The following is a 20,816-nucleotide window of genomic DNA, read 5'->3' as shown; positions in this document are numbered from 1 at the left end:
CATCTACCGCTTATGCAGTGGAAGCAGTCAGAGTAAAGACATCCCTCTCCCTGGCCACTTCTATCTCTATTACATTTATATTTATAAAAACTTATCTCAGATATAAAATAGCTTCAATCAGAAGCAAATAAATACCCCTGTGCTGTGAACTCACAACCATGACAAACTGGCAATCTGTGGAATTGCTTTCAGCATTCAAGATTCAAGCCAGATAACCCGACTGATCTGGCCTTTGTGTAAAGTAATAAATCGATAAAAATGTCTCATTGCACAGAAAATAACTGCCATCATAAGTTTGCAAACTCTCAACTTATTTATTTTTTTCAAATTCAGTTAGCCTTACTTTTTAGCTATGTATTATTTAAGGCCACATCACTGCCATTAGCACTTATCCTTCATTTACATCAGCATCTGTGGAATCACAAACAGTCGTGTCACAGGAAGTAAACTCACAACGATGTATTGTTCATTCACGTTGTATGCAGACAGATTTACAGACTGAAACTGTAAGGATCATCCAAGTGAGCACACACAAATCCTAAACAGATTCAAGGTTACTATGACAGTACTACTTCAGCCCTGCCCTTGATGGTTTCACCTCACATACCAAGGTAAATCCTGTCTTGTATCAATGGACTGGTAAAACTCACAGGTTAATTATAGTATGTTTATTTACTGAACAAAAAAAACATAGTGACATTCAACAGTTGATATACTCAATATAGCATGAACATGCATAGTATGTTCAAGAAGTTTTACAGCAAGCTTGTATTTAGGCACAGTTCATTGGAATGCAAGTAACATAGCCATCTGAAATGTCTCAGTAACTACTCTAGGACTTTACTGTCATCTGCAGTATTTTAGAGTGGAGTGCACATCCTGAGGTAGACTCTTTTCATCCAGTCAGGGACTGTTTGTCAGAACGTTGTCCTTCACTGGTGACATGGGTTCTCCTTTTTTACAAGACTGTATCTTTGAGCTCTCCCTGAAACACAACAACAGGGAATTAAACACACTGTATTCTGAAAGGTAGAAGCATGATCGCAATGACATCTACATTTTGGTCGTCTGTAGTATTATGAATTCATACAGACTATGCTACATGTTGCTATGCTACTATCCATAATTATAGACCTCTAAATCAACACAGCTTTTTTAATGTGGCTACATATGCAGCACATACAATATATACATGTTGTGAAAATACATACCAAGTTACGTATTTAACTATTTAAATTATTTTTAAAACTCATTTAAACACATGTATACACAGATGCAGATATCTATCAGAAACACAAAGGCCACTATCTTCCTCATTGCTCTAATATGTCACTAATCTTCTTTCCACAGCTATGACAGATCAAGTTGACTCAGGAGTTGTTCTAGTAACTCAAACCATACAGGAATTTCCTTTCAGCTGGCACCAAACACCACCCCACTCTAAACGGTCTTAATCGCTCTCAGTTCAAATCAGCATTTAGTCGCAAATTTGTCATCCTAATAGATCCAGTAAGAGCGTGCCACTCCCTATCTCTGTCATCCTGTGTTAAAACACTGCCCCAGATGGTGATGTGTGGTACTAAGTGGAATAAGCAAAGCTGAGGTAATTGATTTAACACAATGAATCAACAGTTTGCAGCTGTATTACCATTGAGATCATTAGTCTCTTACCATCGGAGCGAAAACATTTATAACTTGCAAATGAAACTAGGGCTGCAAATAAGTATTATTTTTAGTATCTGTTAATTGAACAGTTACATGGGTTTTTTTTAAGGAAATGCCAAGAGAAAACAAGAGATGAGATGTGCACACACAGCACCTGTCCGACTGTACACAAAGTGATTTGAAGCTCTGTGGCTATGAAAAAACGTTCTTATTAATTTAAATAATAAAGTGTAGCTTCATACGATTTTACAGCAGCCCAAGGTTTCAACTGCTGTTTCATAATGTGAATAGGAAACAATGTAAGAAATGGCTTCTTTAAATAAAAGCCTGAATTCACGTGCACTTACTTTTTGAAGCCAAAATTTTTCCAGAGGCCACTGATGGTGGACTGCAGTCCAGGGCTGTTCTCGTTTGTGATGGCCGACTTCTTCCCCACAGTGTTAGGTTTTTTTCTCAAACCGCTCACCCTGGCTGGAGCGGAGGGCTTGATCTTACTGACCTTGTCCTGCTCACTGAGCCTCATTCGGGGCAGACCAGACACCTGATTTTTATGTTATAATCAAAAGACAGAAATAGTGAGAATTGTTTAAATCAGATTACTATGTTGTTTTCACACCATAACGTGATTACTCCCAGATATCAAAATACTTTTGGGCAGCCCAGTTTGGTCAGGCCTACACAGCCTTTATACACTATACATGCACTAAGAGATATTTCACCCATTCATCAGACCGCTCTACCCACAGCCAACAAAACCTGCTAGAGACAGTAAAAATCAGCTCTGCAATGCCAAAGGGTTTCATCATAAACACAGCTTACCTTAACTCTCATGGGCATAGGTTTGACTTCCTCTCCTACAGGGGAATCACCGGGAGTCACAGAAGAATCTGAATCTTTCTCCATGTCTGTTTCCTAAAAACAAAAATAAGAAATGTATGGAAAAAAAGTTGTTTATTTTTTCTTTTCTTAAAACAGCACTATGTCAGAGTTGGTATTCACGCTCCTGGGTACTTTTACAGCATTGTACTTTTTTTGGCATGTGATTGACAAAGACTGACCAAAATAGTTAGCGACTCGTGGTTAAAGCTCTGTGTAAATGGGCTGACTTGGCAAAATAAGCATGTTACTTACTAGTCGAACAAGGTGGCGACTAGCTCAGCATCTGGCTTACATCCTTTTATCTCTTTTAGCTCCAACAGAAAGCCAATCCAATATTTACAATGGTCTGTCTCTCGCTCTGTCACCATCTCTGTCTGAATATCAATTGTCTCCCTACACCCTATGTAGTGCAAAGTGAAGGTCATATATTGGACCATAAAACAATCTGTATTTGGCTATACCTTCACATCTTCCTACCAAACGTGGTATGCACTGTCTTCATTTTATTTCCTAAGAAAGTAGTGTGCGGGCTGTTTGGGATGTGGCATGTAGCAAGTTGTGTTCTCTTTGGGATGAAGCCTCTTTCTCTTTATTGCTTGCTCAGTAACTGCTGGTGTGCGATGTGCACCATAAAGCATTATCTACTTCTCACGAGAGGTTTCCTGCCCACCTGCTAAATTTACATAGTGCAGTTTCTACCATGCCAAACCCAGAGAAGCAACAGCTTTTCTATAGGGTTGTTCTCTATAATACAAGAAGTACAAAAAGTAAAACATTCTACATATTGTTCCTTTAAACCAAAGGGTCATACATTTTTCAATATTCTTTTTGCATAATGTAGTGAAGAGAGAACTTGTGTGCAATTAAAAGTGATCCAGCAACACATTAATGCATACTTAATTGAATGATATCTATTGTGAATTTATTGGAGTTATTGTTGCACTGAATCAAATTCCACATTACTACTGAATCAAGTGTATCAAATTGTTGCAACAAGTTTCATCTCTTCACCAAATTATGTGAAAATAATGTGGAAAAACAACTAATTTTTTAAAAATCTTTTCTAATAGATTATATGCATAGATTATTTAGCATTTTTTAAGACTTGCATCACATTATTTGAAAGTGTGTGAATCACCGACTTAATAAATTATAGAATAATTGTACAAGATCATGTTTCACCTTTTCTGGTGACTCTCCGATGACCTGACTACTGGTTTGTGAATCCTCCAAGCTGTGGGGGTCAGTGCTGAGCTGAGAGAAGTAAGCACTGTCTTGAGAGGGAGGAGAACCAGGAGGCGTTTCTATGTCAATAGCACCCTCTACAGGAGAGGAGGGGTGGGAATTCTGAGGCAATTCTTCCCAGGATAATTTTTCCTTTTTCCTTTGGAACTGGCGCAAGGCTAATAGTCCTGATGGAGCACTGGGAGTTCTGGGCCAGTCTGTAGTGGTGGATGAAGGTGCTGGCCCAGTTCTGGAACTGTCTGTAGAGCTGTTGGACCACCTGAATGCACCAAGGCCCACACTAGCCTGGTTAAATGAAGGGAAAATGGAAGGAGACGAGCTGGAATGTTCAGTAAGGTAGTTTTCAGTCACATTCTCTATGTCTGGATCTCCAGCGTTTGAGGGTCTATTGTCTGATTTCTCATAATCAGAGGATTCTTCCTTCGCAGATGACTTCTGCTCGAGATTCTCAGCTACAGAGACATCCCCACTGGCAAAAAATCTGAAGGAGGTACAGATCAGGGTAGTTAGTCAGCACCTTTGCTATCTGCACATTTAAATTAAAATCTTATGGCAAGCTGAACCCCGGTTGCTCATGTTCTTTATACAAATAAATGATCTGTGAATGTAACTATTACTTTTTTGAATGGGAATTAAAACCCAGCTTTCAGCAGGCTACACTGGACAGTGTTTGCAGAAGAATAATGTATTACACGCACTCACTCATATATTAACTAATGTTTAGGGACTGCGCCACAAGGGTGTGCTATTCAATTTGAAGATTAGCAAACATTCCAAATGGTTGCATGTTCCAAACCACTGACTCTGTTTATTACAAATGTTTGTTTGTGTGGGTGTGAGAGACAGACCATCATGAGGTGTTTCATATCTATAAATATCTTTAGGCCACAAAACTGTGGTTATTCTAACTTTGCAGGCCACAGTCACACTTTGCATCTACCTAACATTACAATGCATAAGTAAATCAGCACTGAACTTTTCTCACTAGTCACTGTACTATTTTAAAGTAAGCATCACAGATAAAACTGTTTTGAACACCGTTTTTTTTTTTTTTACTAAATAGCAGTGGTTTATGGGAAATATAGTTTTGTGGACTAGTTGAGACTGTCAACAGACAGTTGAGCTTCAAACCACACTCTTATTTTATGGCTACCTGCTACGTGTTCCTTGTTCTTCATTGCTTTCATCTGATTGGTTCCTCCACTGCAACAGAGTGGCGAAACGGTTCCTAGGTTGAGGCTGATTGGTCTTCCTCCCACCACTGACCTCTCTGGGAGTTTTGTGCTCAAGTGGCTGAGCTGATGTTTCTGTGCGGTTTCTCTTTGGCCCGGCTGAGTACTGCTCCAATATATCTTCTTCTGAGATGCCAGAATCTACCAATGGACAAGAAAATAAATACCTTAAGGGTAATATTTACCACTACATCTGTTTCATTCACTAATTCAAAGTAAACATAATAATTTACATAGTAATAAATAAACAATTATTCAGATTTTAAACAAAATAAGATGACACTCAAAAAGTAGTTTAGGGTTAAAGAGAAGAAATGGTATTCACCCTTGCTCACTATATTACAACATGGTGTCCCTGCCTATGCTGGTATTATACAGTATGCTATACCAACCCTGATCACAATGAGACTGTCCGCAGTGCTTACCGTCTCTAGGTCTTTTAACCTGTGGTTCTCTGCTGGGGAGTTTCAGGGCCTGCAAGGAAACAAGCTTTTCTTTCCCCAGCATAGGAGGTGGTCTTACAGGAGAGGATGAAGTCTGGGGTTTTGAGGAACCTGGAACATACCCCCTCCTCCAGATACTGCCCTGGGGGAAGCTCTGAGACTCACAGCTATCATGCCAACTTCGACTGCGAGGAGCTTTTAGAAGCTGACGAAAAACAAGAAAAATACAAAGCGTTAAATAAACAACAGGTGTAGAAGGATGGGCTGGGCTTTTCTAAAAGGGATATGCAATTTATTCTTATTTTGGTTTGAAAAAGCAGATGTTTTAATATGAAGTTATTTGCATGCAAATACATTAGTGAAATTATCTTTATTTAATTTTTTTTTATAATAATTTTTATCTGTGTATCTGACTTACATGATGAAACACCACTGGTGGTGAAATAAATACATAAGAAGTTAAACACATTATTACCTGTGTTGGAGGAGCATCTGGGTTAAAATCATCAATTCTCTCCATAGTGTTAATATCTAAATTTCCTAAAGCCATTTCCAGGCCTTTGCCATCCCCAATGCTTCTATAGTCATGTTAATTAAGGGAAATGTTTTCAATAGACTGACAGAAATGACAGAAAAATAAATGTTTCTTTTCACAAATTAATTTAAATTCACAGACTATACAATAGACCATGTGCACATTTTTCAGGTCATGGCAGAATCTGGACATCTTTTTATAAATAACTAGAGTATATCAAATACAATATGCTAATTTCTATATATATGATGTAAAAGATACACTCCGGCATAGCTGAGGGTGGCTGGGTCAATGTTCTCAGGGTAAGGGTTAAGAGGCACCACTTTTCTGTTGATAGGGTCAAACACAAGCTGATAGAGGAATGTGTTGTTGGCCTTTACAAAGCCCTCAATGTATTCATCAGGCACTGTGATATTCATCTTCAGATACTGACCAATCTTCTTGATCACCTGTGCAAAAACATAGGCTTTAAAGTCCTTTCCTAAATGTAGATGCAATATCAAAGAAACTCTTAATTAAAGCTACTTTACTTTAACAAGCACCAAGGAACAACAGTTCAAATGAATTATCTTCTAAATAAACCTGAAATATTGGTTTCTCCTCACTGCAATCATTAAATTCACTTAAAAATACAATTTGTCACGCTATTTTCAATTAAGATTAAACCTATACACAACAAAGCCTTAATGAGAATTTAGACATTTAAGCTGTTCCCTTTGTTCTCAGTTGCTTTTTATTATAAGGCACAGATAAAAGGCTAATTAAATAAACATAACTCATGCAAATTAAAAACAACAACGCTGCATCTGTGGTTGAACCTTGAGTATATCTGGGTTGTTTGCCATTCTCAGCAGTTTACAGGCTTTGCCAAGGCCAATGCCGTAGAGCGAGGCGAGGTAGTCGCAACCAGAGAGAATGCACATATAGCGGAATTTCTCTTCCGTAAAGACATCACCCAGTGAACGGCAGCGACCCAGGTGGCACTGATCAATCTCCAGGCCATTCCCCTGCTTGTCCATCTTCAATATCACCTGCAGGCAGAGAACAGATGAGAAGCATGTCTTTGTTGTGTCTGTCAGTCACATCTCATTTCTTGTTTTGAAAATAGCAGTATCTCTTTACGTTGTGTAATTTTTTAACAATTAATTTAAAAATAAAGCTTTTAGTTATCTTTTTGCTCTTTAATAATTGACCAGTTCCTAAAATGTTTTATGTTTACAATAATAATTACTTAATGTAATCATGGGTGGCACGGCGGTGCAGCAGGTAGTGTCATAGTCACACAGCTCCAGGGACTTGGAGGTTGTGGGTTTGAGCCCCGCTCCAGGTCACTGTCTATGAGGAGTTTGGAATGTTCTCCTGGTGTCCACGTGGGTTTCCTCCCACGGTCCAAAATCACACGTTGGTAGGTGGATTGGCGACTCAAATGTGTCCATAGGTGTGAGTGAATGTGTATGTGTGTGTGTCACCCTGTGAGGGACTGGTGCCTCATCCAGGGTGTGTTCCTGCCTTGCGCCCAGTGATTCTGGGTGGGCTCGAGACCCACCGCCACCCTGAACTGGATAAGAGGTTACAGATAATGAATGAATGAATGAATGAATGAATAACGTAATCATTTGTGCTTGAAAGTTTTTGCAACTTTCTACCAAAACGTTTGCTTAGTCTAAGCCAAAAAACAAAATTTATTTGGAGATTTTTAATTAACCTTAAACTAGGTTTGGCCACATAAGAGATTTCTTAGACTACTTCTGGGTAAATTGCTTTGCTTCAGAGCACAACAGCAGTTAAGTTTGGTTAAAGATGAGGAAGCACAGCCAGCAACACCCCGGAACATCCTGTACTATGTTCAGAAGCGTGAGGCAATGAAAAACACCCAGACAGAAATATCACTTGTGTCAGAAAGGTAGAGACAGAAATCCTTTTGAAAAGTTCCATTATGAGCAACCAAGCAGCAATATACCAATGCATGGTTGCATAATCAGCTTATGACATTTTTTTAACGAATGACTAACCAGATTTGAGCACAGAAACATTATAGACCTCAAACAGGGAAATCACCACATTTTGTAAAAGTGAGAACTGACTATCACTGAGCACTGCACTGCAACAAATCAAGTTTTCTTTAAGTTAGTTTTTCCAAAGTATCATTCCATTACCTTCTTACAGCCAAATGCCAGCAGGTCAGAGTCCTCTGTAATGACCGCCTGAGCAATTCCAATTTTGTTCAAGAAGGCCAGCTGGGCATCAGCTTCATAAGGCGCAACAACACAGTCTACTCCACGTGTCCTGGCAGCCTAAAGAAAGTGATAATACATTAATAATACAGTGAAAAAGTTGGCAAACAGCTGACCAGACTCTCACAGACTGCTTGAGGGTCAGTGAGAGATAATACTGTGTAATTTACATCCATCCAATGTTTTTTTTTAAACTTATTTTGTCATACAGGTGCATCATCAGATGACACGTCTGATCTACACATCATGACTAACAGATTACATCTGAATGACCATTAATTAGAGGTACTAATAAAAGGCTCATACTTTAATGACTTCATGTGCCATGGACGGAGTGACATTAACACAGCGTGTGAAACAGTCCCTAGCCTCGGTCAGCTTCCCCTCTCTCAGCAACTGTTTCCCTTTCTGCAGGTTTGCCTCACGGCGTCTGAGAGTTTAAGAAAATAAATCAATAAATTACATAACTAGACATGAGTGACAAACTATGACCACGTGCTTCACAATCCCAGCAAAACTCACTCTCTTCGTGCCTTCTCCACTTCTCGCTTTGAAGGAAGGTTTCGTCCATCAAACACTAAGACGGGTTTGACACCAAAGTTCAGGAGCATGTCCACAAACTTCATACAGAACAACACATACCTGATGAACACAGAAACAAAGAATGACATAGCAGTTCATTTTGAGGACCTCTGTATCATGGGTAAAATGCACAATGCTGAATTCAAACTCTTTAGGATCCCCACCAGTGAAATGTGACCTTGTTTATACACTGGAAGGCACATAATGGGAAAAATAAGCAGTAAATGGAATGGCTGAGCAAATGAACTTTGAAATAGCTGTGTTTGAAAAGGAAACTCACACAACAACGTTTCTTAAGTCTCAAACCACGGGAACTGATCCCATAAATTTGAAGTGTGGGACTTTCAAGCTGCAGGCGAGTGAAGGGAGGAAAAGTGGGTGGAGCGGTGGGGTCTAATTTCTTATTCACAGATACATGCCACTGAATGAAGGCGAAGGTGTAGGGTTACATCTTACACATTTTTAAGGAATTAAAGGATTTTAAGTTCTTGATATTTACTAATTCCAAATAAGTCTCTTTATTTGTAAAATATACATAAAACAATACTGATATATTTAAAATGCCAAACACTTGTTTGGAAATTATTAAGTTATATGTATCTTTTAAAGTCACATTTTGAAAATGTAGCTATTAAAATGCTTTGAAATATTACATATTTAAATATGTAAGCACTCCTGTCTGTAACCTAACAAACACACAGTATCCCCTCTCTGTACTTACTGATCAGTGGGCTCCCCTTTGGCCAGTTTCTCTGCGCAGGAGAAAGCTCCTTTATGGAGCCAGCAGTAAGTGTCCACCGCTACGGTTTGTCCTTTATATTTCTTCACATGAACAGGCTCCCCTGCGTCTTTTATAAACTGTAACAGTCCCTGAATTCCCATGATATTAGCCTTTGTGGGGGGCTTTCTAATGTTAAATATGCCGTTTTCGGTTCCGGAAAAAAGGGACCGTTGGAGAGTGGTTGATTTAAAACGTCCGTTTAAAAGTCAACCGACGCTCAGAACCGAAGGACCAGTAGATGATAACAATGGTGATGGTGATAAGAACACGGCAGAAGTTTCTCATATCATTATAGTTTCGTTGTTTGATATAGTCACCATAAAACTCACCGCTAACAGTAGCTAAGAAGCTACAAGAACAAAACACGGCGCCTGCTGAGGAATTAGCACCGCATTAACTCAAATTAAGCTGCACTTCAGCACTGAAACGGACTGCAACCCTCTCCTGTAAACTATAGTCCTGTTTTATTTCAAATATAGAGTTTTATTCCACTACAGCGGACCCTCACCGCACAAGCTCCGTTCGACTTTAGCGGCAAAACCTGACGTCGCATAGTACGCTGCAGGCAATTGGTCGAGCGGCTCCTCACAGCCAATCACAGAACAAGAAACCGCCAGCCGACGAGTGACGCCTCACAGCGGCCTAATGACATTGGTCAGATGTGTTACGCGCAATAATTTACTATTACAATGAAGAATTTCACAAATACTAGAAAAAACATCACATCAGATGTTCAAGACCCCCTCCAGTTACCGATCAAAGCCTTAGAAACCCCTTTGTTCATCAGAGTTACGTACCTCAGACGTTACCTCTCAGTGCCTTAAAACTGTTTAGATACAACTCTACACTTTTGCCTAAAGTCGGTGTTCATAGAGATAAATAAGATGTTGCGTCTTTAGGTTTGTTATGTAAGAAACACTGGTTGTCTGAATCCATGTTTCAATGCTTGGTGGGTGGAAGTGTGTGTGTGTGTGTGTGTGTGTGTGTGTGTGTTGGGGGGGCTAGCCGGACAGAGAAACTTTGTTGTTGTTTTATTAGCCATTTACTAAAACAGAGCTTCATAAACACATTAGTTTCAATTGTGCAAACAGAGTGCACTAGCACATGGTGATGAAACATCCTCAGAAATTTATAAAAAGTATTATTGTCACCTTTAGTGAAAATTTAAGGATTGAAGGAACAGTACTGTCTCCTACTTCAAACCATCAGCCTAACCCAGCTTCTCACTGTGATGGCTGCTTGCTGCTCCATGTGTTAAATGTGGAGGCATTTTCCCCATCCAGCTGCTCCAGAGCGTTCAATGTCATATGATTTTCTTCTGTGGATCCTGTCATGCTTTTCCATGGAGATTATTCGTATATGTGTTTATAGGGAAAACATGCCTCTCTGAAGTGTACACTTACCTCATGCACAGGGCTTAGAGATAGAATTGGGACGCGGCCCTGTTGTGTAATTCGGGACACGGCCCGTATGGAAGTGAATCGACTCTGGTAGTAAGTCGCAGTGTTTGAGATTGGGCGCTGGGAGGCGCTCTCCTCGCCGTCGCTCTGTGAGGATTTGACGTGTCGCCTGTACTGCACTTCCTCTGTTTTTCAGCTGGATGTTTGCGCTGAGGGCCGAGGCCAAACTTAAAGCCCGAAATAAAAATCTCCCAGCAGCGGAGGATGGAGTGACCACAGGACGAAAATCAGCGACTGCGTCTCCGCCACAGTGACCCAGGAGTCCCGTTGAAGAGCCCCGTGCCCCGAAGACTCAGCTTCATTTATCGACAACAATGCAGTTCTCTCCTACAAACGGAGACTTTACCTTCGTCTCCTCCACCGACGCCGAGGGTAACCGACAAACCGGACAAATTCACTGACTGAGACCCTGAACTACACTCTCACTCAGAAAGAGTGTCAGTTCGTGTGTGCTGGTGGTTTTAAGGCGTTGACGCTGGTAATCTGCGAGTTAGCTTGCTTGCTAACAGAGACTAAGAGTAGTCCTAAAAAGTAAACATATCCGCAATGTAATGATTAAAGAGACCGACTAGGTCATAAAAAAACAAGATGCTCGTTTATCTCAGGCCTAAATCTAGCGTATCTTCTAAGGCCAGAGCGTTTTAATGAGATGTGTCGTTGTTGGGTCACTGTATAGAAACATTAACGTCAGTGAGGTGGATAATGACAGATTTTTCTGACAGCAGGGCTTGGACAATGTCAGTACCATTTGACTAATGGTCGTGTCAGTACAGTAATATATCTTGGTTACTGACCATACATGTATTTGCTAATTATGATTTGGCTTCTGGTAATTATGGTTTAGCTCAAAACAGCACCTTCAGAGCACTCAGAGTGTAGTTTGACTGCTGAAAATGTAGTTACTTACAGATATACAGTAATAGAGCAGGGTTACTGCCTATGCTTCATATATGATTTAGCTCCTGAAAGTATAATGTAGCTACTGACTCTTGAATACTGTCCACACAGTTTGTCAGTAGGCCTCTGAAACTGCCACGTTACAACAATGTAGTTTAATTACTGACAAAATGTTTTGGCCATAGACACAACAGTTTAGTAAAATTAGTTATCTTACAATGCAGCCTAAGTGCTGTTTATACTGTTTGGGCACAGACAACACATTGACCCAGCAGTGTCACTGGTTAGAGTCCCTTGACTGGAAGGGAAATTGAGGCAGTGGGAGTGAAGGAACAGCACTATCCTGCTCCCTCCATCCACTACTGAGATGCCTTGGAGCAATGCACCTAACCCTAAACTGCTTCCCAGATGCTGGCGTTGGCTGCCCCTAGTGCACTTTGTGTGTGTGTGTGCGGACACACTGTCACCGATGGGATAAATCCGGAAGACACACTTAGTTCTGTTATGTACAGTGACAAATAATAGCACATTCCCATTCACATAATTAAATTATTGCAGACAGACAGTTCCTGTACTAATAATTCTGTTCACTACAGAACTGAGTGGCACCATCGATGCCCCAGACATCAAGCTGAACATGGGCAGTGATCAAGGCAGGGATGCGTACGCTGCCACTTTCCTCAGACAGAGGGGCTACGGCTGGCTTCTGGAGGTGGAGGAGGAGGAGTCTGAGGACACTAAACCTCTGCTGTAAGTCTTGGCGCCACCACGAAGACATTAAAGTCTTCTGGATGCTTGTACCTCAGTAAACCTCTTTCAATTAAAGTGACTTTTTTAAATTAATTTCAGCAGTCACTTCTGATGTGCCTCCTCATACTCTCGTCTCTTCTAATGCTGTGACTCTTATGTCCAGGGAGGAGCTGGATATTGACCTAAAAGACATCTACTATAAGATCAGGTGTGTTCTGATGCCTATGCCATCGCTGGGCTTCAACAGGCAGGTGGTTCGGGATAACCCCGACTTCTGGGGACCTCTGGCCGTCGTGCTGCTCTTTTCAATGATCTCCATCTATGGACAGTTCCGGGTAAGGATTATTTATAGGTTGTTATGTCTTATGCACATTTTTATAATGCAAGGGTTATGAGTAATAATTCAATCTGATGACGTTTTGATGATGATGTACATAAAAATATATATTTTTCTTTATATGAATAACATTATTCAAGTTATTATTGTATTATTACAGTATTATTATGAGTTTCCTATGGTCGTCACACTGTATGATACAGTTGGACTGATATTTACTATAATGTTTTTTGGGGAAAAAAAGATAGAGATTAATTTTTCTTCAAACACTTCAAATACAATCACGGGAACTGTGTGATTTTCAGATATGGTGAATAATGTTTATCTTCTAGGTTGTGTCCTGGATAATTACCATTTGGATATTTGGATCTCTGACAATTTTCCTCCTTGCGCGAGTGCTTGGTGGAGAGGTAACCAAATGTTTTAAGTTGGCAGATTTTAAACTAATATTTGATAACATTTGTTGTTCTTAATAAATTGGTCTGCAATAGTAACCATATAGAAATTAAATCATATATTTAATGCTATTTGTGGTAGATTTAGTGTTTCCACATGTTTAAATATTAATACATTGATATTAGATATGTTTTGGCCGATATGTCCCTTAAAAAGGACAAAGGACTAGTAACAGTGATAGTAATGTCAGGGAATATTAAATTTACATATCTGGAATGTATTATATTTTATATTCTGTTATTCTTGTCTTGTTTTTAAAACAATAGACTTTGGAAAATAAGCCATACCATAATTTAGTAAAACTACTTGTTTCATTTTCATGTAGGTTTCTTATGGTCAAGTTCTTGGAGTAATTGGATACTCACTGCTGCCCCTCATTGTAATAGCACCTGTGCTCTTGGTTACTAGGACATTTGACATTGTCTCTACACTCATAAAGGTAAACATACAAAAAAAAAACGGGAAAACGGGGACCTTTTCAAAGTGAAATAATAAAAAGAAAGTTCTCTTGAACCACTTATTTAACTAATTTTATTTAAAGTACAAAAAAAAAACAAAAAACCTATTTTGGCTAAACAATGTGATTACATTTTGTAAATATAAAAAATGAATTTGATGCCAATACTGATTCTTTTTTAATCTAATATTTTTATTAAGCAAAGAAAATATCAGTTTGACTTGTAGCAAAGTTACAATGTAGAAACCATGATGATGATATGGTAATGGTTCTTTTACAGCTGGCTGGAGTATTCTGGGCTGCATACAGTGCTGCATCACTACTCGTTGGTGATGAGTTCAAGACAAAGAAACCCCTCCTCATATACCCAATCTTCCTTTTGTATATCTACTTCCTGTCTCTTTATACTGGTGTCTGATTGGACCGCTCGAGCCTGCCTGGCACACTGACTGGACAATGACACAGCGCACCGGGAAGCTACACCGCTGGACTGTTTACACAATGCAGAAGAAGGAGCATGGATTCTTTATTTTCCTTTTTCTATGTCTTATTGTACTTGGAATATTCCTCCACAATGAGTAGAGAAATGTACCGAATTTATGTATTTAATGTAATTCATCTTGTGCCCCTGTGAAATGGTAAAGCTTTTATTGAGCGAGCCATAGGTTTTGCTCAGACAACTCTTGCCATGTCAAGGGTATCACACACACACTAATAAGAGGAACCTCTTTAAATGTTATGTTGGATCTGATAACAGTCCTATATCAGCCATCCCTTTCAATGTATCATCAAGGATATTGATGTACATATATGTAATTTATCTCAGTCCCAAATTAAAAGTTGGGACTTGTTTCTCTGTAATATTTTGAGCTGATTGGGATTTTTTTCTTTCCTGTTGATACACATTTATTTTTCTTTTTTTTTTCGTGCAGTTTTCTTAACTTATACATTTAACCAGGAGATGTAGAGCTGGAGTAAAACAATGTCTACTAAGAATGGGTGCCTTTTATTAGTTGTTTTATATGGTTGTGGTTTATTTTATTGGACTGTAAATGTAGCCAAACAAATATGTATTTGTATAACTCACAATCCAAAACCACTTTATATTTAGCACTCTTGAGACACAGGCCAGAATTGTAACCGGTGTCTTCAGAGATAATTCAGTGCAGAATATTGTGATACTCATACAGGTCATTAATTTGATTAAAAAGCATTTCTGTTGAAGTTCATTTGACAAGTCTTTTCACCCACTCCATTCTTTGGCAGTAGTAATGCTGACTGGACAACACAGACTGGTGCATTTATTGTGCTCTTCTAGCTTTCATTTTCCCTCTCATTGGCTGTTGTTAAGGTTGTGAATGTCCAGACTGTTTACAGCATTATAAACAGTTTAACCTTCTATTCCTAAGTTCCTTATCACAAAACTCTAGAGGCAGTTTTACCACAGGGTTTTAAATAACCTCCAACTCTCCAAAATTCTGCATAATTAAATTGTAAGATGTAAATACAATCATTCAGAGTGGTTTAATGTGACAGGTGTCATTGTAAAATAAATGTACAGATTCAGATTTCTTCACAGTGGTGTCAAAAGAACCAAAGGTGTGTGATGTCCACAATATGAATAAAGCCATTTTATTTATCGTTCACAACCACCAGTTAACTTACTTGTCTTCTGTAATGTTAATCATGGTAAATTAGTGAGCTTTTTTGATATATTTACCTTAAATGTCCCTACATATTAACACATTTTAGGCCAGATGTTCTTCTCAAAATATAACAGTCCTCCACCCATCTGGCAGTTTATTTGCAACTAAAGTTTTTTTAGATCTGGACCTGGAAGCCAGTGTCATCTCCTGGTTCTTAATTGAACTGTCGATGTATCTGATTGCCCACATAGCATCATGCAGTGAGGAAAATATATAGTACTGGGTTTTTAAAATGTATTTATTTTGAAATGAACAATTGAAACTACAGAGGAAAAACATGCTTCAAATGGATTTAGTGGGTTTTGATTAATTTAGTGGGGTAGCCCTTTTTTAAATTGACAATGAAGCATCCATTTAATGACTATTGCACATCATATAATAATCTGACTGGTCACATACCACAGACTCTGTCTGTGTGGGTTTCTTCCCATGGTCCAAAAACACACGATGGTAGGTGGATCGGCTGCTCAAAAGTGTCCATAAGTGTGAATGTGTGTGTGTCACCCTGCGAAGGACTGGTGCCCCCTCCAGGGTGTGTTCCTGCCTTGCGCACAGTGATTCTGGGTAGGATCCAGATCCACCGTGACCCTGAACTGGATAATCGCTTTCAGACAATGAATGAATGATCAAAATTAGAGATGATGATTATTTGTCCTTGACATTGAATTTTGGGAAAAGACCACTGATTTTATTTACACCAACTGTCACAGTAAATCTCCACAAAGAGCACCTGTTAGCACTTCTTGGAAAACCACAATAAGAAATGGCACAATAATTGACCTCATGGACATATGTATAGTAATACTGCTGGCCTGTGCTGTTGTGGACATTACTTTAGTGGGAAACATCCATCCATCCATTATCTGTAACCGCTTATCCAATTTAGGGTCGCGGGGGGTCCAGAGCCTACCTGGAATCATCGGGCGCAAGGCAGGAATACACCCTGGAGGGGACGCCAGTCCTTCACAGGGCAACACAGACACACACACACACTCACGAGTCGCCAATCCACCTACAATGTGTGTTTTTGGACTGTGGGAGGAAACCAGAGCACCCGGAGGAAACCCACGCGGACACGGGGAGAACACACCAACTCCTCACAGACAGTCACCCGGAGCTGGAATGGAACCCACAACCTCCAGGCCCCTGGAGCTGTGTGACTGCGACACTACCTGCTGCGCCACCATGCCGCCCTAGTGGGAAACAATTTACTCTGATTTCTGTAATCTCCCTGATCACTACAAAGTGCAACGTCTGCCATGGTTTCTACACACATGTACCAGACTCCCAATGTGGCATGCTAAATTGATGGTGAAAGAATAAATATTGCATTGTGTTAATACAAGGGCGGCACGGTGGTGCAGCAGGTAGTGTTGCAATCACACAGCTCCAGGGACCTGGAGGTTGTGGGTTCGATTCCCGCTCCGGGTGACTGTCTGTGAGGAGCTGGTGTGTTCTCCCTGTACCCGTGTGGGTTTCCGGGTGCTCCGGTTTCCTCCCACAGTCCAAAAACACATGTTGGTAGGTAGATTGGCGACTCAAAAGTATCCGTAGGTGCGAGTGAATGTATGAGTGTCTGTGTTGCCCTGTGAAGGACTGGCGCCCCCTCCAGGCTGTATTCCCGCCTTGTGCCCAATGATTCCAGGTAGGCTCTGGACACACCCTGACCCTTAACTGGATAAGCGCTTACAGATAATGAATGAATGAATGTTAATACAAAAAGTAATAATTAATTAATAAGCTTTATTATCGATTAATAATTACTTTTTGTATTATATATATTTATTTATTGTATTTGTATATCTACTTTTTGTATTATATATATCTTTAGCAACATCTGCTGGAGTCTCCACAGCACCAGGACAGATATGAGGTCACTCCACCACATTATGCTAGACTACACAGATAGCAAGCAGTTACAGGTCCACTGGAGTTTTGCTTGTGGTTTTCCAGGCAGTCCTCTGGTGGTTAAGCCGAACTGCTAATGGTCCAAACATAATTTATTCCTTTATTTAGAAAAGAATTTGAATTTTACTAAAAAAATTAAATAAATCAGGTTTGAGTCTCTTTAGCCTGGTGATGTGAACACCACCTATGTCTTATGGTGAAAGATAAATTACACTCCTCCTTCATCGGTGTGGTTCAAAAGTAAGACACCAAACACATAAAATCAGTGGGTACTGAACGATGCTTTTGTGAATATGTCAAAACAGATCCCTTTCCCACTCAGGTACCTGTTCATTAAACTCATTGTTGATGGCCTTTGTTGTGTTGACTTTGGCTGGCAAATAAGCCCTGTCCTTTATTAAAGCCCAGGCTGCTTGACTCTTCACAATAACTAGCTGCCCTAAGGACAGGTTCAGCTGAAAGTCATAGAGCAGCAGCAGTGACATTAGCATTGCTGCTGACTGTGACCTAGTGACCTTCTATACATTTGCCTTGTCTTGAACTGTATAGTCATTTTTCTCCACCCAAGGTTCTTTGTCTTGGCAACCCCACTTTCTGGCTTCAGTGTAAACCCTACCAGGCGGGCAAACCTCCTTTCCCTGACAGTGAGGATTGTAATATTAGTTATATTTCTCTGCATTCTCTTCACAAGCTTTATTCCGTTTTATCCCTCAACAGTTCAAACCAATTAACAGTTATCATCCTTTCCAACCTTTTGCTGGCTGCCTCATCCCAACTGGTGTTCCTCCTCACAGGTTTCAAACAGCCTCCAGCCCACACCATGGAGACAAATTTCCTTGATGGTGACTGAACATAGCACGTAAGGTTTGAACTAAATTGAAATTTTAAAGTCCTGACCAGTTGTTACTGGTCACCCATGGGGAAATTTGTAAGACAGTGTCCTGATATGAGGTACAAGCCAAACTGGCAGGCATATAAGTCTGTTGGAGAGGCCTTCTTTGATTTGGTTCAGTTCTGCAGCAGTGACCAAAACGTGTGGATCTGGACATGGCCCTAAAAAGAAACACTGTAAAGTTAACCTTACTTTCTGCATTTGAAACTCAACTGTTTTCAACATGTAGTCATTGTGTCATTTTCTTAATTGTAGACCTCCCTGCACACTTATTTTGTGTTTTAAGCTGACCCAGCAGCTATGGATGAAGTCCCTTAGAAGAAAAAAGCAACCACAAATGTGTCAGTAACATTTAACACAAATTTTAACAATGGCTCCCTCACTCAAGCTTTGAGGTCATCATCTCTAGGTAAGAATAGATGTTTTTTAAAACAATAATTTAAAATGGTAGGTTTTACACAGTAGCTTTACACAGTGGGCTGTTTGGTTTGGCAGAAACACTACGTGGGCTAAACAGCCTTTTACCAGCTGCACACCTGCATGCATTAGCAGTAAGCGTTAAATAAAAAAATGTTAAGCCTTGTACACAGTGTTCTCTAAGAAATGCTGTAAACTACAGTGAAAGAATTTACTACCGTTTACTAATAGATACATCTAGCAGTCACTGTATCATTCTGTAGATGAATGAGAATATGTTCACATAAAATGCGAAATCATGAACTGTGATCGTTAGCTTACATTAAACAGACAGGCGTCAGCGATTAGCTTACTCTTCTATTTGTTAACGATTTCCTGCACAATGTCGTTACATTCCGCATTTAACCTGAACATTGTTCAATGATCGTTGTCCGACAATCCTGAAAACATCCTCAAACTTTCAAACTGTCAAAAAAGGAACAATTTTGCTTTTGTAGCGCCCCTAGTGTTTTGGCGTGCGTTCTAACGTAGCGACTACGCCGATTGCGTTTGAACTCTGAGCGGAGCGGTGGCTTAAACTGAATGGTGAATAGCAACTGCCGCGGTTTCAGAAAGACACCGAGCTTCACTCCGACTCGGTTCAGTGAATTACTTCAGTCAGCTCAGCCAACAAAAAAAGAACCGACCCTTTCGGCTTCCAAAGGACTCTTCAATTTGTAGCACGGCTAGCGTTTTGTTCCCATTATTATACAACAATGCTATCTATCACTTAATTTCCAATACACATAAAACTAAGTAATAAAACAAGATCAAAAGTATTAAAATACCAAATCAAGGCAAATTTATCTACAAGTTATCAACAAATAAACTCAGAGCATTGTATTTCAGTTTGACATATTTTTGTCTGCATAGAAAATTACAACGAAATCAAAACTTTTTACTTGACAGTACCTTTAGATCAGTCAGCACAGACAGAGTGGTGATTAAGTTTCAGATCTGACCATAAAGTTTAATTTTAAGAGCATAACCACAGCCCATCTGTTTTAATTTCCACTCACGTTATTAATGCCAGTAGGGTAGCTTTTTGTTAATAATGCTTGTGTTCACTGAGATATTCACATATTTAATTACTTGTATCCACTGCATCTAATGCTTTCAGTGGTATTTTCCATGATGTAATTCTCTTGTCTTTTTCTTGTTTTCATAATCCTTTATCGTTACTTCAGTTTAATAATTAAGTAATGTGCCCTATTTTAACTGTTTAGTTAAACGTTACTCAACAGCATTATTTACAAAACAAACAAACAAACAAACATGCAACTATTTCTTTCCAGCGCGAATCGGCTCCGCGACATTCACCCTAAGAAGATTCAATTTGGGGAGTCGACTCGTTTGCGACCGACACATCAGTAAAGCCGAGAAGGAGGGAGAGCCAGCGGCGGTACTTTGGGATTTCGGAATTATCTTTTTTACCCCCTTTTTCCCCCTTCCCTCCCTCTCTCTCCCCCGGTATAGAGCTTTATCGAGAGAGCCGGGGGAAAGAGCGTGGATCGGGGGGAGGTGAGTATTCGGGAGAACCGTGCGATGGCGGCGGCGGCTCCGGCGGCGGCCTGTCCGGGCTCCGGTGAGTGGCTGGTCGTGCGGGACGGCTGCCTCCGCTGCGACGAGCACGGCCTGCGGAGTCTGTCCTACCACCCGGCCCTCAACGCCATCCTCGCCGTCACAAGCCGGGGCAGCATCAAAGTCATCGACGGCACCTCCGGGGCCGTGCTCCAGGCCTCGGCGCTGCACGGTGAGCGCTTTCTCAGTCAATACGCGGCTCTAACCGGGGCTCTGCGGTTAAACGGGTAGTCACTATTAGCGAAGAGTTTTTATTTAGGGCATTTAAGTAACATTAGCTGAGCTGAGTCCTCCTGGACTAACTGTGTGTGGTGTCTACT

General features: G+C 40.2%; 3 protein-coding genes across 10 annotated transcripts in view; 2 read left to right on the top strand and 1 right to left on the bottom strand.

Annotated features, from left to right (window-relative positions):
- Positions 1-370: 370 nt before the first annotated feature.
- On the bottom strand, positions 371-11,143 carry exo1 (exonuclease 1). Of its 3 annotated transcripts, none has more exons than XM_066671091.1 (13): positions 9,537-10,149; positions 8,756-8,875; positions 8,540-8,663; positions 8,156-8,293; positions 6,818-7,030; positions 6,261-6,448; positions 5,940-6,042; positions 5,447-5,669; positions 4,943-5,162; positions 3,727-4,270; positions 2,485-2,577; positions 2,013-2,206; positions 371-985 (listed from the first exon to the last, which is right to left on the bottom strand). In XM_066671091.1, exons 1-13 carry the CDS (start codon positions 9,695-9,697, stop codon positions 904-906), a joined length of 2,403 nt encoding a protein of 800 aa, XP_066527188.1. In that variant the 5' UTR covers positions 9,698-10,149; the 3' UTR covers positions 371-903. The 3 variants fall into 3 exon arrangements, with proteins under 3 accessions (XP_066527188.1, XP_066527198.1, XP_066527207.1); XM_066671101.1 differs by lacking the exon at positions 9,537-10,149 and adding an exon at positions 11,000-11,143 and having other exon boundaries at positions 372-985; XM_066671110.1 differs by having other exon boundaries at positions 372-985; positions 9,926-10,148.
- Positions 11,144-11,190: 47 nt separating this feature from the next.
- Positions 11,191-15,740, top strand: yipf4 (Yip1 domain family, member 4). Its single transcript, XM_066671123.1, has 6 exons — positions 11,191-11,428; positions 12,550-12,703; positions 12,867-13,038; positions 13,373-13,450; positions 13,822-13,935; positions 14,234-15,740. The coding sequence occupies exons 1-6, from the start codon at positions 11,371-11,373 to the stop codon at positions 14,369-14,371; spliced, it is 714 nt and encodes a 237-aa protein (XP_066527220.1). The 5' UTR covers positions 11,191-11,370; the 3' UTR covers positions 14,372-15,740.
- Positions 15,741-20,305: 4,565 nt separating this feature from the next.
- Positions 20,306-20,816, top strand: part of birc6 (baculoviral IAP repeat containing 6) — a 125,700-nt gene continuing 125,189 nt past the window's right edge. For all 6 annotated transcript variants that reach the window (XM_066671079.1, XM_066671048.1, XM_066671053.1 and 3 more), the window contains exon 1: positions 20,306-20,668. In XM_066671079.1, the coding sequence (XP_066527176.1) occupies positions 20,461-20,668 (208 nt within the window). In that variant the 5' untranslated portion in view covers positions 20,306-20,460. The remainder of the gene's footprint in view (positions 20,669-20,816) is intronic.

Source organism: Hoplias malabaricus, chromosome 1, assembly GCF_029633855.1.
Source record: "Hoplias malabaricus isolate fHopMal1 chromosome 1, fHopMal1.hap1, whole genome shotgun sequence".
In the NCBI taxonomy this organism is placed as follows: domain Eukaryota; kingdom Metazoa; phylum Chordata; class Actinopteri; order Characiformes; family Erythrinidae; genus Hoplias; species Hoplias malabaricus.
Note: the sequence above shows the minus strand (reverse complement) of the source record. Positions and strands in the feature narration are given on the sequence as shown.